Below are 15,128 nucleotides of genomic sequence, written 5' to 3'. Positions count from 1 at the left end.
ATAGTATTTCGAATAGTACTTTAACTACTAATATCTCTAATGTGGTTGTTATAAACTGCATAACAGTAATTTGGTTTATATTCTATCCTCACACTTTTAGTACCCTATACTATACTGTATCCTAATGTCACAGTTTACCTTTTCCCTTTTAAAATTTATACTTTCTTTTGCTATCAGAAGAATTAAGATAACAAAAATACTTGCTGGTCAGAGATGGTATGAATTGGAGAATAGTCTGATTGGAGTTGTCATTTTCCAAAGATATGAAAATATGGTTTTATCTAAGTAAATAATACTTTCTTTTATAAATGTATCTTCCTTTTACATCGAATAACGTCTAGTTTTTCTGACCTGGCTACGTTCCATGACTATTTTAAGTGAAAGCCCTCTTCAAAATAATAGTATCTTTATCAGTAAAATATTTTTTCATTACTTTTTCCCTTTGCATTCGTCTTTATTAAAGTAATATTATATTTACCTGTAATTATATTCCGTGTCAAATACGCCACAGCTAAAGACCATTTAAAAATGTTAAGCAATAGAACACAAGCTACAATTGTCTGGTTTGCTATATCTCACTATGAGAAATATGTTCGAAATTTTTTCCACTGTTCATCCAAAATGTTGTTGTATGTTAAAGGGTTGGAGTATGATTCGTGTATATATGGGACAAGAATTTACCTAAGGACAGTGTGCACTGCTTTTGATTCCTTTCCAGAAAGCAGGCTTCTCTCCTAACACCATTACATATACAGGGTGTTACAAAACTTTACTGATCAACTTCGAGGGAATGTAGAGGCTGTCGTAAGCAACAAATGTAGAATAGGAATCCGTTGTCTCGGTGGACGATGGTTTCGGACACATATTTCCATCCGCAGTTTGTTATTCTCCTGTAAATTTCTAAAAACTCCGGTGTTTTTCGGTATACAGAAGAAAAATAAACTATAGACGGATATTTCTGTCCGAAACCGTGATCCAACAAGACAACAGTATATTGCATTCATAGGAGACAATGCTTTTCTGAACAGCACCTACCTCCATTTTCTCCACTAGAGATTGTGGAAGTCATTCGCGATCAGTAAATAAAAATCTGTGTGACGTTCCACCTACAGTCCGTAGGCATACGAAGTCACGTTCGCTGCCGGAGGGGTGGCCTAGCGGCAGGCGCCGGTAACTTCGACACTCTTTACCTCGTTGGATGACGTTTCCGGACGCGGTTTCCTCAATTTGTTCCTCAAGACATCCTCTGAAAACCATCGAAGTTTGCAGGTATCGTTTTGTAACACTCTGTATGTCTGTCATTGACTTCCATTTTGATGCAGAAACATGTGAACTACGAAGCACTAGTTGTGCGAACAGAATTCAACCACATAAACGGTGAAAAGTAATTTCATGTGAGAAACGCTTACGATATCATTGCTGAATACTGTTAAACGTTGATTGCCGCTAGGAAGCCTGCGGACGCAGCAGAAGTTCACGTCTTGTGCCGTGTACTCGCCAGCGGCCACACGCTCCACTCTGTTTAGCACAGTGTGGCTTTGGATGGCGTCATAAGCTGCAAAAAGCCTTTTCTGAGTACGCCAGTTGTCTCGTGGCAGTCACAGTGCTAGAAACTACACTGCTGAAAGGAGATCACTAAAACGGGGTTCACAATACGTTCCTTTCAGAAATACTCAGTAGACAGATGTCAACTATACGTACAATAATTGTCAGAACCTGTTAGTAAGAGACTGTTCGAATATTGACTTCTTAAATTAATGATGAAAATACAGTAACATATTTGAATGATGTGTACACACAGAGGTGACGACCGTGTGTATCACAAAGGCCTTGTAGCATACCCCGAGAAGTCCGTTTTATTTTGCATGCTCCGTATACACCGTGAGCAACTTATTTAGAGAAAGCTGCTTGCGTTTGGAGAGACAATGCTCTAGTCACAGCTGTGAACTAAAAAGTTCAGCGTGTCACCGTGAGTGAGATGTCGTTACCTCCTGCATTAGCTGTCGACGCTCGATTTCGGCACATTTAATCACGTCTACGTCATGGCTGTCCGAAACACGGAGCACCCCACCTTCGAGGTCGTGCAAGTACGTGGCTCTAAAACAAACCGGCGGGAAAACGCTCTCATCGGAGCGCAAAAAAGGCGAATATCTTTCTGAAGTGAAAATTTGGGTACAAGCTGCTTCTTCTACCTTTCTCAGCACCTTTGACATTTTTTCCAAGAATCTTGGCATGTGAACGCATTCACAATCTTTTCAGATGCAACTCACCTCGCACTCCCACAAGCTCCACTAACTGTAACTCGCTGAAACCCACGAGTACATTGCTGTAAGTCCCTTATACCTATCCACTCTCATTAACCTTTCTCATACTCATTCAGCCAAATTCATCATCACTTTCTATCTCTCTAACTCTCACTGTCTTCTGTGGCACAGCCACGTTCTGTCCTACTACACTTGTCTCCCGTCATTGTCACTGTCTCCCTATTGCTCTGTCTTATTGCTACTATCTCATTCTTTCCCACTGTTCCTCTCTCTTATCTCTGTCTCTTCCTCGTTGTCATTGTCATTGACTCTGTATCTCATTGTCATCCACTTCCACTTTCCCCTTCTCTTTATTCCTCTCCCACTGTCTCGTCCACTCTTTTCCTAGCACCACTCCGTCACGTTCAACTACGCTCCACTGCCACTGTGGGTTTCTCTTATTCTCACACTGCCGTTATCTCCTTCGCTCTTTCAGTACCAGAATCACTGTCTACTATCTACCAGTATTAGTTACTTTTCCGTCTCTTTCCCACTATTACTGTTTCCTTTACTCACAGCATAGAAAGCGCGAATATGCTCGCATGCCCACATTTTTGGGAAACTTATTAAATGTGCCGAGGGGAGTAGAATGAGGTAGCTGGTGCCAAACTTTTCAATTAGAATCTGTTGCACAGGAACGTATTCGCCTTTTTCACTCTCCGATAGGAGCATTTTCCCTCTGGTTCTCTGCTATGGCTAGGCATGCCACTAATATGAAAATAACTTAATGCGTAAGTAAAATTTTGATAGTCTACTTACGTGAAACTAAAATAACTCAAAAGTAATATTACCCCTCGGACTGGATTTTATGTGCTCCAAAATTTTGCACGTACTTCATTATAGCATGGAGTTCCGACAATCCTTTGGATGACAAGGCAGACACGTTACAGGATATTTCTCCGTGCTAAATCACTTTATAAATTACGTTTTCACTTCACACAAGATTTTACGCGCCTGTTTTATGGATGCAAGCAGGGTAACTTTGAACCTCTGTACCTCGTGAACGAATGAAAATATCAACATTTTCAAGATCGTTCAATAGTGCTATATTAGAAATACACTACTGGCCATTAAAATTGCTACACCAAGAATAAATGCAGATGATGAACGGGTATTCATTGAACAAATATATTATACTAGAACTGACATGTGATTACACTTTCACGCAATTTGGGTGCATAGATCCTCAGAAATCAGTACCCACAACAGCCACCTCTGGCCGTAATGACGGCCTTGATACACCTGGGCATTGAGTCAAACAGAGCTTGGATGGCATGTACAGCTACACTGCCCATGCAGCTTCAACACGATACCACAGTTCATCAAGAGTAGTGACTGGCGTATTCTGACGAGCCAGTTGCTCGGCCACCATTGACCAGACGTTTTCAATTGGTGAGAGATCTGGAGAATGTGCTGGCCAGGGAAGGAGTCGAACATTTTCTGTATCCAGAAAGGTCCGTACAGGACCTGCAACATGCGGTCGTGCATTATCCTACTGAAATGTAGGGTTTCGCAGGGATCGAATGAAGTGTACAGCTACGGGTCGTAACACATCTGAAATGTAACGTCCACTGCTCAAAGTGCTGTCAATGCGAACAAGAGGTGACGGAGACGTATAACCAATGGCACCCCATACCATCACGCCGGCTGATATACCAGTATGGCGATGACGAATACACGCTTCCAATGTGCGTTCACCGCGATGTCTCCAAACACGGATGCTACCATCATGATGGTGTAAACAGAACCTGGGTTCATCCGAAAACATTACGTTTTGCCATTCGTGCACCCAGGTTCGTCGTTGAGTACACCATCGCAGGCATTCCTGTCTGTGATGCAGCGTCAGGGGTAACCGCAGCCATGGTCTCCGAGCTGATAGTCCATGCTACTGCTAACGTCGTCGAACTGTTCGTGTAGATGTTTGTTGTCTTGCAAACGTCCCCATCTGTTGACTCAGGGATCGAGACGTGCCTACACGATCCGTTACAGCCATGCGGATAAGATGCCTGTCATCTCGACCGCTAGTGATACGAGACCGTTGGGATCCAGCACTGCGTTCCGTCCTACCCTCCTGAATCCACCGATTCCATATTCTGCTAACAGTCATTGGATCTCGACCAACGCGAGCAGCAATGTCGCGATACGATAAACCGCAATCGCGATAGGCTACAATCCGACCTTTATCAAAGTCGGAAACGTTATGGTGCGCATTTCTCCTCCTTACACGAGGTATCACAACAACGTTTCACCAGGCAACGCCGGTCAACTGCTGTTTGTGTATGAGATATCGGTTGGAAACTTTCCTCATATCAGCACGTTGTAGGTGTGTCGTGTCCCACTGACGTGTCCTGAGAGGGAGTGGAAGGACTGCGTTGGTGCACGTCAGAGAACTTACTTGGCATGAGGTCTCGGTGGTGTGGGCCGCCAACTCCTCACTGCTCCGTTGTAGAGAAGGCTGCAAGGTGAGCTAGAGTACGGAACTCGGATAGGATCTTAGGGAAGCTTTCATATATGAACACTCGATATATAGAACGATTATACTGGAAGTACCCCTGGCACTTGTGATTTAAATAAGGTTCTATATACAGTCTCCCATGATTGTCTATCTGGCTATGCAGTTGCCATCCCTAACTTCCCAAACCTAAGTCCTAATACAGCAGAGGCGAGCGCACCAGACTAAGTGTCAGCTGTGTCGATTCAGCCTAAGTCCCTACTTGTTGCTGTGCTCAATACTCTCCTGCAACTCTTGCAGCATCCCGACGCAGACTGACGTGGACCGGCTTCCTAAGTACCTCACTCCATCACTGTCTTTCGATCTAGCGGCTATCCGCTTTTATAGGGGTTAGTGCACCCGGCACCACTTGTTCTAGAAGGTTCTAGCACCCCGAACTTTGAGCCCTGAGTAGGCTAGTCACGCGGCAGCATGTGATGCCTACGTGATGAACTAGCCATTCTCCACTGTTTGCTGTGTCCACGGGTTGCCACTAACTGTGTTTGAGCCTCGTGATACTGCATACTCCGCTCTTGTTAGTCGAGTACACATTACACATTACACATGAGATAGTCTGGTCACGTCCGCCTCGCTTGATCTGTAGCAATAATTTTCCAGCCTACAGCCTACATGATTTTAATTCTATCTTCTACTATTCGCGACACCATCTTCTACTATTCGCGACACCTCCCCATCCCCAGGGGAAAATTTTGTAAGCTCGGTCCCTCGAGATTACAAAATTTTCGTTTTCTACTCGCGGTGCCAGTAAAACTTACCAGTCTTTATTGCCATCAAGACTTGACGTTATAAACATGAAAAATACATGGCACAAAAATAAAAAAAACACAAGAAGTTATAAGATACAGTTGAGTGCCGTCCATAATGTGCATAGAACAAACAAAATTCATGTCACATATTCAAAAAATGCTGCAAATTTTTACCAAGAGCATACAGAATAGTTACATACATAAGTACACATTTGAGTTTTATACACATACAAAAGATCTGATTTGTCATCAATTTAGGATACATCAGGAGGGTAAGATAATCAATAAACATACAATTGTGTTATCTCCTGTCTGTCTTGGGGCTTGACAGCTCCATTGCTCTGGCACGGGGCTCAGAGAGTTGTGGTGTTTGACTCTGTTCTCTCCATTGTACCCTATCGGAGAGAGGAGTGCGACGTGTACAACTTAATTCATACTCTCCACCTTCTGCTGCCGCTTCACAGTGCTCGGTTTGTCGGGCAGGGGTGTACCGAACACTTCGTTCCCAGCGGCCATCCGCTACCACTGTATTTGTCACACACACTTTAGCGCAACAATGTCCTCCGATTTCACACAATCTTTTGCCACACATACGGCAACACTTACAATAGATGCATAAACAACATGATATAATTAAGACAACTAACACTACTGAACCCGTATACCCCCATACGGAATATACGCTCTTAGACCATCCACTAAAGGTGGTTCGCTGCTGATATTCTATTTCACTCTGCAGTTCATCCACTTTGTGACTGGCTACCTTGAGGTCATCTAAGTGTCTAACAATATGTTCTAAGGGTAAATCTATAGGTATACGTGTGACCTCTTGCTTTGTTTCGTCTATGATACAGCAATCTATATTTAAGTTTAGCATAGGTACTATATCATTCTTACTTACATTAGTACTAATTATATGGTCAGCTTGTAACATGACCTGCGCACCGTATCCTTTACACTGACTCGTAAAGGTTAACTTTCCGGTACCCCTTACAATAAGGTCGTTTGGGGGTAATCCGTTACATAATATTGTCAGTCCTTCATCCTTGGGAGCGACATACAGCCACTCATTGTCCTGTATCTGCGTCCAGATACTTTCGTTCAGTATGACATACTTTTGATTGCAATCTTTCGGAATTTCCCTTATAGGCTGTAGCATTCGAGCTTCACATCGCTCGTGATCATAGGTCGACATCAGAACGAACCGTTGTTTACAAATTTGATTTCTCGCCGTAACCGTTTTACACTGCAATTGGTCCCGAGACAGTAGTGCGTACTGTCGTTTCGCATCGTCAATAAGTAGAAAGTTTCGTTCAGGCTCGATATACGCAAATAACTTCTTAGTTGCATCATATTCTGCGGGTAATGGCCATATTCTATATAAAGTGTATACACTACTATCTACTAAAGGTATATTTAGTACATAACTTAAGGTATTGCCGGCAAGAACTACATCTATATCTATTATACGAAGTAACAGATACCCTTGGTCCTTCGTGAGTTCAACGGGAAATTTCTTGTCTTTTAAGTCCTCCTTTATCAGTTCGAGATACGTGACTACTTGTACAGGGTTAATCAAGTGTGGTTCCAATAGCCCTTTCTGCGCATTAACTATGGCAGAGATCAATAGATCATATTCCCTTTCGAGCTCATTGAACATATTAGAGATTTGCATCAGTTGTTCCGTAATAGTCAAAACAATCAGGGTGTGTTGTATCTTCCTGTTGGTACTATTTTCGCAATCCTCGACATGTTTACTCAACTTCCTTATCCCATCCGCAATTATTTGAGTATTCCTGGTGACTGCATTAATTGTTTGGTTCACCCCCGTCAGTGACGCCCTCACAATGGTTACTTGTTCCTTGGACAATCGCAATAATTCCCTTTGCTGTTCCTCTAAAACATCTATCTTAGCTTTAAAGAATTCCGCATCATCTTCATCTAGTGTACCAAACAATACCTTGCTCGTTACCCCAATAAAGTTCAATATCCCCCTTTTGGTTCTGGGCCGTTCATGTCTAGCCAACTGGTCAATCAAGTCCTTTGATTTAGAAATCTCTCCCACCTGCCATTTTACAGTTTGTTGTACATTTTCACATTCTCTGGCATCTAACTTTGCTTGATTCATCGTACTTATACAATGTGCTATCGCTCTATTGGCCCCCACCTGCGTCTCTTCAAATTTGTCATGCAATTCCTTGAGGTTGAAATAGGTCACCACTCTCCACGTTGTGCTGTATAGTTTCACACTGCCCTGGTTGTCGTAATACATTCCTGGTGCAGACTGGAATTTTTTGCACTCTTACATCTTGTGGGTTTGCCTCGCGTCCTGCGAGTCCGATCTGCCATATACTCCCGAATATCGCTGTCATCCACAAAGCCCTCATCAGTGGCATCTGTAATAGAAACGCACGTGCCACTCTCCTGTTTTGCTATCGCCTGCAATCTGTTCACTTCCTCTACCACGAACAACTAAAAGATATCCTTGCCTGCTTAGTAAAATTCCTTCAGTCTATTCGCGTGCACTTTTATACATTTATTTCCTTTCAGTCTAATTATCACGTTCGGTCCCTGTACATCTACTACCGTAAACGGTCCTCGCCACTGGCTGTCTAACTTCCTTGAGCGTCCCCGACGCACGCTTTCATCATACAGTAATACGCGATCGTCTTTTTTAAATTCCCTCGGGTTCTGTGTTTTATCGTAATCGCTTTTATTCCTGATTTTGCTTTCCTGTGTTGCCTTACGGGCCTCTTGGTGTACTAACTGCAGTCGCTGTCGGATTTCCGTCACGTAATCATCATAATTGTAGATCACGTTGGCTGGCTTCTTCTGTAACCACCCTGGCAGATTACACTTCCTGCCGAAGAATAACTGGAATGGAGTGTATCCCGTGGTACTGTGTGGTGTTGTGTTGTACACAAAACATGCGAACGATACCCATTCGTCCCAATCCGTCTGGTCCCGGTTCACGTAATGTCGTAACATCTCTGTTAGCGTGCGGTGCGTACGTTCTAATGCTCCGTTCGACTGCGGATGATACGCCGTTGTTTGTATCTTCTCAATTCTCAGTAATTTGCAGACTCGTCTCATCGTATCACCAATAAAATTACTCCCCATGTCACTTAACAGGGCGGTCGGAACGCCGAACTTCAAAATAATGTTTTCTACTAACTTTCGAGCTACTGTATCCGCGTCCTGTCGAGGTATCGGTTCAGCTATTACAAACTTCGTAAGAGAGTCTTGAAAGGTCAAAATATACTTGTGGCCAACTCGGGTAACTGGTAAGGGACCTACTATATCGATGTCACATCGCTCAAATACGAATTCGGGAGTCGGCGTTAGTTCCATCGGTTGCTTCGTTTTTGCTTGGGTTATCTTATTCTTTTGACAACTTTCACACATTCTTATGAATTTTTCTATATCGGCTTTCATACCCGGCCAGGTACAGTACTGCTTTATTCGCGCATATGTTCTTCCCATTCCCTGATGGCCTCCTATGGGAGATATGTGCATCTGTTTTAGGATTTCCAATTTGTCCTCTGCGCTTAGAGCGTCTTCTTCGTTTATCGGCGGTGCCGCTCCGTCTTCACTTACCTCGGTCGCGTCAGCTGTTTCCTCGGGGTCTGTTATCTCAGCTGTCGCTACCGCTTCTGTCGCTGCCTCGTTATCTACTTCTCGGTTTTCGTCCCGCTGCGCGGCGTCCGCCTTTATTTCCTGCGGTACTTCCTTATCGCTGTCTTGTACACTCCGAATCCGTGATAATGCATCAGCTACGCGGTTTTGTTTCCCTTCCTTGTACAGGATTTGGTAATCATATTCCTCCAATTTTAGCCGAAGTTTCATTAATCGAGACGATGGATCTGTGATACTGCCTAACCACATCAGGGGTTTGTGGTCCGTGAGTATTTTGAATTTCCTCCCAAACAGATAAGGACGAAAATATTTAACAGCCCACACTATAGCAGTTAACTCTCGCTCTATTGTACTATAGTTTATCTCTGCTTTATTGAGAGTGCGCGATATATACGCAACCGGTAAATCTTTTCCTATAGGACCTTGACTCAGATACGCTCCTACCGCGTATTTGCTGGCGTCTGTGGTTACCAAAAATTCCTTAGTGAAATCCGGGTACTGTAGTATTGGAGGTTTGGTTAACTTCTCTCTCAAGGTCTGGAAAGCTTCCTGTTGCACTTCGCCCCATTCGTACGGAACTCCCTTTTTTAGTAGTTCATGTAGAGGCTTGGCAATTTTACTAAAATTGCTCAGAAACCGTCGGTAATATCCGACCATTCCCAGGTAACATTTCAATTCCGTAGTTGTCTTTGGCGGCGGGTAATTTTCTATTGCCGTTACTTTCGTGGGATCGGGTTTCAAACCTTCTGCCGTTAAAACGTGTCCTAAGAACGTAACTTCTGTCCGCAAGAATTCGCATTTGTCGACCTGCAACTTCAGGTTCGCTTTTCTTAAATGTTCAAATACTTCTTCAAGGCGTGCGTTATGCTCCTCAAGCGACGCACCTACGATGACAATGTCATCTAGATAAATGAACACTTTATTCCCTTGCACGCCCGTCAGCACGGTGTTCATTAGCCGTTGAAATGTAGATGGGGCCGTTTTTAAGCCCATGGCCATTCTATTATATTCGTAATGTCCCGTCGGCGTACTAAATGCCGTTTTTTTTCGATCCTTCTCATCTATTAATACTTGGTAGTATCCCTTCGCGAGATCTAACGTTGAAAAATATTTTGCCTTTCCTAGGCTATCTAGAATTTCGTCAATTCTAGGTAACGGGTAAACCATATTTATCGAGACATCATTTAGTTTCCTATAATCAACAACTACTCTCCATTTGGGTTTACCACTAGCATCAAGTTTCTTTGGCAATAATAACAAGGGGAAATTAAATGGACTGGTACTCGGCGAGATTATGCCGTCTCTCAACATGCCCTGAATTTCCGTTTGCAGTGCATCCTGCTGAGCTTGTGGGATGCGATACGGTCTTTGATTTATAACTGTCCCTTCAGCTTCCGGCGTTAGTGGGATCTGGTGCTTCACTACGGTAGTGTAGGTGAGCACGTCCCCTGGTAAGTGAAACACGTCGTTATACGCCAAGCACAATTCCCGTATGGCGTTGTGCTCCTCCCGATTTAAGTGGTCTATACGCATATTTTCCGTTAACAACTTTTGCCGCGTTTTTCTCTCGATCCTCCTGTTCTGGGGTGCACGTCTAACTTTGTAGCTACTGGGCGGTGGGACCTCTTCTGCTAGTACTTCCGGCACCCTAAACCGCACTTCTTGGGTTCGGGTATTCATTACGCTCGTTATACATGTTCCATCTTGGACGGCCACTATGGTTTCTGGTATATAGACCCCTGGCCTAATCTCTTGTTTGGGAATTACTGCCTCCCTACCTATTTTTCGCGTCACGCGGACTCTTATAAACCTCTCTTCCCGGGGTCCTATCCTGACTTCTTCCAGATCCTCCGGGGCTAGCGACTTGTCACGCCTACTCGTCATGATATTACAGGGCTTCTTTGCTCGTTCTGGCAGCTCTTCGTTTGGAATAACTTCACTGTCATCTGGCGTCACACAATTCTTACAAGTTGGCGCAACCGGCACTCGGCTGTCTCGCCTCGTCGGGTATTTGGAGTAACCGCCACCCTTACTGTCTGTATAACTTGGACCGCTATCTCTTATTTGTTTCCCAGCGACTGCGCGCGCGCGCGTCGTAACCTCGACCGGCGCCTTATCTCCTCGCGCTACATCTGCGTAACTGGTTCTTACCTCCGTCCCAATCTTACCACTTTGCGCAACTAATCGATTTGCAGTGTCCTCTTCGCACGCTTCTCGTAATTCTACCCATTCGTCTTGCACATACATTCTCCGTCGCCCATAATCCAGCACGACTTTATGTTCGTCCAGGAACTCCCGTCCAAGTAACCCATCAAACGGCAGATCAATACATTCATTTACAACTTGAAACTGAGTAACCCATTTTCTTCCTATACCGCTACTTAATTCGATTAATACAGGACCCTCCGTCCTGACCTCTTCATTGACGATACTCTTTATTGTCACTGCCCTGTCGGTTTCCTTCTTTACACCATCCCTCAAAACCCTGGATTTAATGAGGTTAATGTGGGCCCCACTATCTATTAGTAATCTCGTCTCAGTTCCTTTTACATCTTTGCTCCTCACACATATATAGTCATTTTTGCCCGTGCATTCGGCAGCTCTTATTATTCCTGACGCAGCGTAATGGAACTGCGGCATTACGCCCTCTTCTCGTTTCCCTGCATATTCTTCCCACGGATGTTAACCCATTTACTTTCGTGGCAATCTCGAGCATAGTGTCCGTGTCGGTGACACGTGAAGCATGTCACTGGTTTGGCTTTGGTACACGGGGGTGTGTGTCCCGGTAGGTTACATGCTGTACACCGTACGGGTGGAGGACACTGAGCTCGTCCCCCATTTCCCCTAAATTCCCGCACGTCAATTTCCTTGACTGGTAATCGATTTCGGTCTGTCCCCTGGGAGCCGCCCTTTACCACGTCTGTTTTTCGGACGGTATACTTTGTTCTACATTCACGCGCTACATGCCCTTCTTTTCCGCAACTAAAGCATTTCATACTATTTTTCCGTCCTGTCCTGCTTGCAGTCGCCACTCGGCGTTTATCTCGCTCGGACGTTATCGCACATTCCTCCGTTGCGGATAAGTCAATAGCCTCTGACAAGGTTATCCGTTCGCCTTGTGCCCGTATTACTGTTTTTATTCTCTCGTCGTATAATCCCTGTATGAACACGGCCCGTCCTAGCTTCCCTATCAGCGCATTGCATCCTGCAATCTCGTCCTCATCCATGACCCTCTTCATTGCCTCTCGAAAGTGGAACTGCATAGAATCAACGCGAGAGCCCCATTGAGCCACACTTTCACCGTTTCCCTGCCTACTATTAAACATAGTACAAGCATAGTAGTCAATTGTGCGTTTGCTCTCATAATTTTCCAACAATATAGACCTCACGGCAGACCAAGTCTCTGTATGATCCCTAACCAATAGTTTACTGCGGGCTGAGCCCGTTATCTGACCAATAATGAACTTCAGAAACACTTGCTTATAACTAGGGTTCACTAAATGGTACGCATTATCGCAATTATCAATAAATTCGGACAATCTTTCTCTGTCCCCATCAAATTTATGGGGTACCAACTTGGTAGCCTCACTATAACTTAAATATAGCCTGCTTACACTGGAGAGTGTCTGCGGGCCTTCGCCCGAGTCTACTTCATTGGAGGTTGACATCTCCACTAACCTTGACTCCTGCTGGCTGGTGCTGAATGTGGCGCGTCGCGGTGGCGGCGCGTAGATCCGCTCGAGATGAGCGCGGTGCGAGACGGTACAGCTGCTGGGACGGCGCGGACCGGCGCCTCTCTACCCCGGCGGCGGCGCGATGCGACGCTGGTGCTGCGTTGGCGTGAATCAGCACCTTCTGCTTAGACGTGCCGCGGCGACCCCCTGGACCCGCGACGGTGCGCTGCGTCGACCCTCTGGCTCCGCAGCTGCGCGATGTGTCGACCCTCTCGTTCTGCGACGGCGCGATGTGTCGACCCTCTCGTTCTGTGATGCTGGTGCTGCTTAACGCCCCTCTGCCTATTCCAGTACTCTATACTGTCGCTTCTTCACCCGTAGATACCTCACCTATACCCCACACCTGGCACCAGAAAAATGGTCTAAACCTCTGTCGTGTCCCACTGACGTGTCCTGAGAGGGAGTGGAAGGACTGCGTTGGTGCGCGTCAGAGAACTTACTTGGCATGAGGTCTCGGTGGTGTGGGCCGCCAACTCCTCACTGCTCCGTTGTAGAGAAGGCTGCAAGGTGAGCTAGAGTACGGAACTCGGATAGGATCTTAGGGAAGCTTTCATATATGAACACTCGATATATAGAACGATTATACTGGAAGTACCCCTGGCACTTGTGATTTAAATAAGGTTCTATATACAGTCTCCCATGATTGTCTATCTGGCTATGCAGTTGCCATCCCTAACTTCCCAAACCTAAGTCCTAATACAGCAGAGGCGAGCGCACCAGACTAAGTGTCAGCTGTGTCGATTCAGCCTAAGTCCCTACTTGTTGCTGTGCTCAATACTCTCCTGCAACTCTTGCAGCATCCCGACGCAGACTGACGTGGACCGGCTTCCTAAGTACCTCACTCCATCACTGTCTTTCGATCTAGCGGCTATCCGCTTTTATAGGGGTTAGTGCACCCGGCACCACTTGTTCTAGAAGGTTCTAGCACCCCGAACTTTGAGCCCTGAGTAGGCTAGTCACGCGGCAGCATGTGATGCCTACGTGATGAACTAGCCATTCTCCACTGTTTGCTGTGTCCACGGGTTGCCACTAACTGTGTTTGAGCCTCGTGATACTGCATACTCCGCTCTTGTTAGTCGAGTACACATTACACATTACACATGAGATAGTCTGGTCACGTCCGCCTCGCTTGATCTGTAGCAATAATTTTCCAGCCTACAGCCTACATGATTTTAATTCTATCTTCTACTATTCGCGACACCATCTTCTACTATTCGCGACAGGTGTCGCCACCGGCGCCAACCTTGTGTGAATGCTCTGGAAAGCTAATCATTTGCATATCACAGGATCTTCTTCCTGTCAGTTAAATTTCGCGTCTGTAGCACGTCATCTTCTTGGTGTAGCAATTTTAATGGCCAGTAGTGTATGTCATAAAAATTGTAGGCATTTTCTTTGCACTGCCGTCTTCGAATCAACACCTATATTTTAGTGCTCCAAGCCCATGTTTTTTTTATGTTTCTCGATAACGGATAAAGAGTTTTGCAACCGGAAAGATGGCACTTCCAGATAAATGCCTGGAGAATATACCGTTAGAATTTGTGCAATTTTCTGCAGTTATTTAGATATCCGCTGCTGAAGGCGAAAAAATGGTGAAAAATGTTTTTTTTCTATTTCTCGGGAACAGCCTTTGAAGGCAATAGTGCTTCCATAAGCCTCTTAAGGAGCACCGTCGACAACATCTAACGCAAAAAGAATCAACCGATTTTCTCCATTTGACTGAGCTAGAGCATGTCTGTAATATTTAAACTTTGACCCTTCACTGTACGATAGTCACAGTAAGACTAGATCCTTTTGCTGGGTATACAAATGGGCGAGGTACGCGCTTCGGGAAAATCCCATTTTTAAGCGCAGCGTATTGAAACATGTTGGCAACGCATGCTGTCTCCTGCGTACCGCTATCACATTGTCAAGGGTGTATTGTGGTTTCTTCCTTTCGGGGAAACCGATACCTGTTAAGACAACTGCCACGAAAAGCCACCTGGGGACAATGGGAGTCACCCTCGAATGTTACCAATTATTGAAAGAGACAGACGCGTGACGGCAGTTTCAGTCAACTGGTAGATCATTGTTAGATTACAACGAGAAAAAAAAAAATGCGACACCTCGCTTCAGAGTAGAAGAGCCACAGCCTCAAAAATGGTTCAAATGGCTCTAAGGACTATGCGACTTAATTTCTGAGGTCATCAGTCGCCTAGAA

At 45.0% G+C, this 15,128-nt stretch overlaps 1 protein-coding gene across 1 annotated transcript in view; it reads right to left on the bottom strand.

Moving 5' to 3' along the window:
* Nucleotides 1-12,848: 12,848 nt before the first annotated feature.
* LOC126474644 (uncharacterized) overlaps nucleotides 12,849-15,128 on the bottom strand; it is a 186,717-nt gene continuing 184,437 nt past the window's right edge. The window contains exon 3 of the mRNA XM_050102123.1: nucleotides 12,849-13,194. Coding sequence (XP_049958080.1) covers nucleotides 12,849-13,194 — 346 coding nt within the window. The remainder of the gene's footprint in view (nucleotides 13,195-15,128) is intronic.

Source organism: Schistocerca serialis, chromosome 4, assembly GCF_023864345.2.
Source record: "Schistocerca serialis cubense isolate TAMUIC-IGC-003099 chromosome 4, iqSchSeri2.2, whole genome shotgun sequence".
Lineage (NCBI taxonomy): Eukaryota > Metazoa > Arthropoda > Insecta > Orthoptera > Acrididae > Schistocerca > Schistocerca serialis.
The sequence above is the reverse complement of the archived record's forward strand: the minus strand, read 5'-3'. Positions and strand labels throughout refer to the sequence as shown.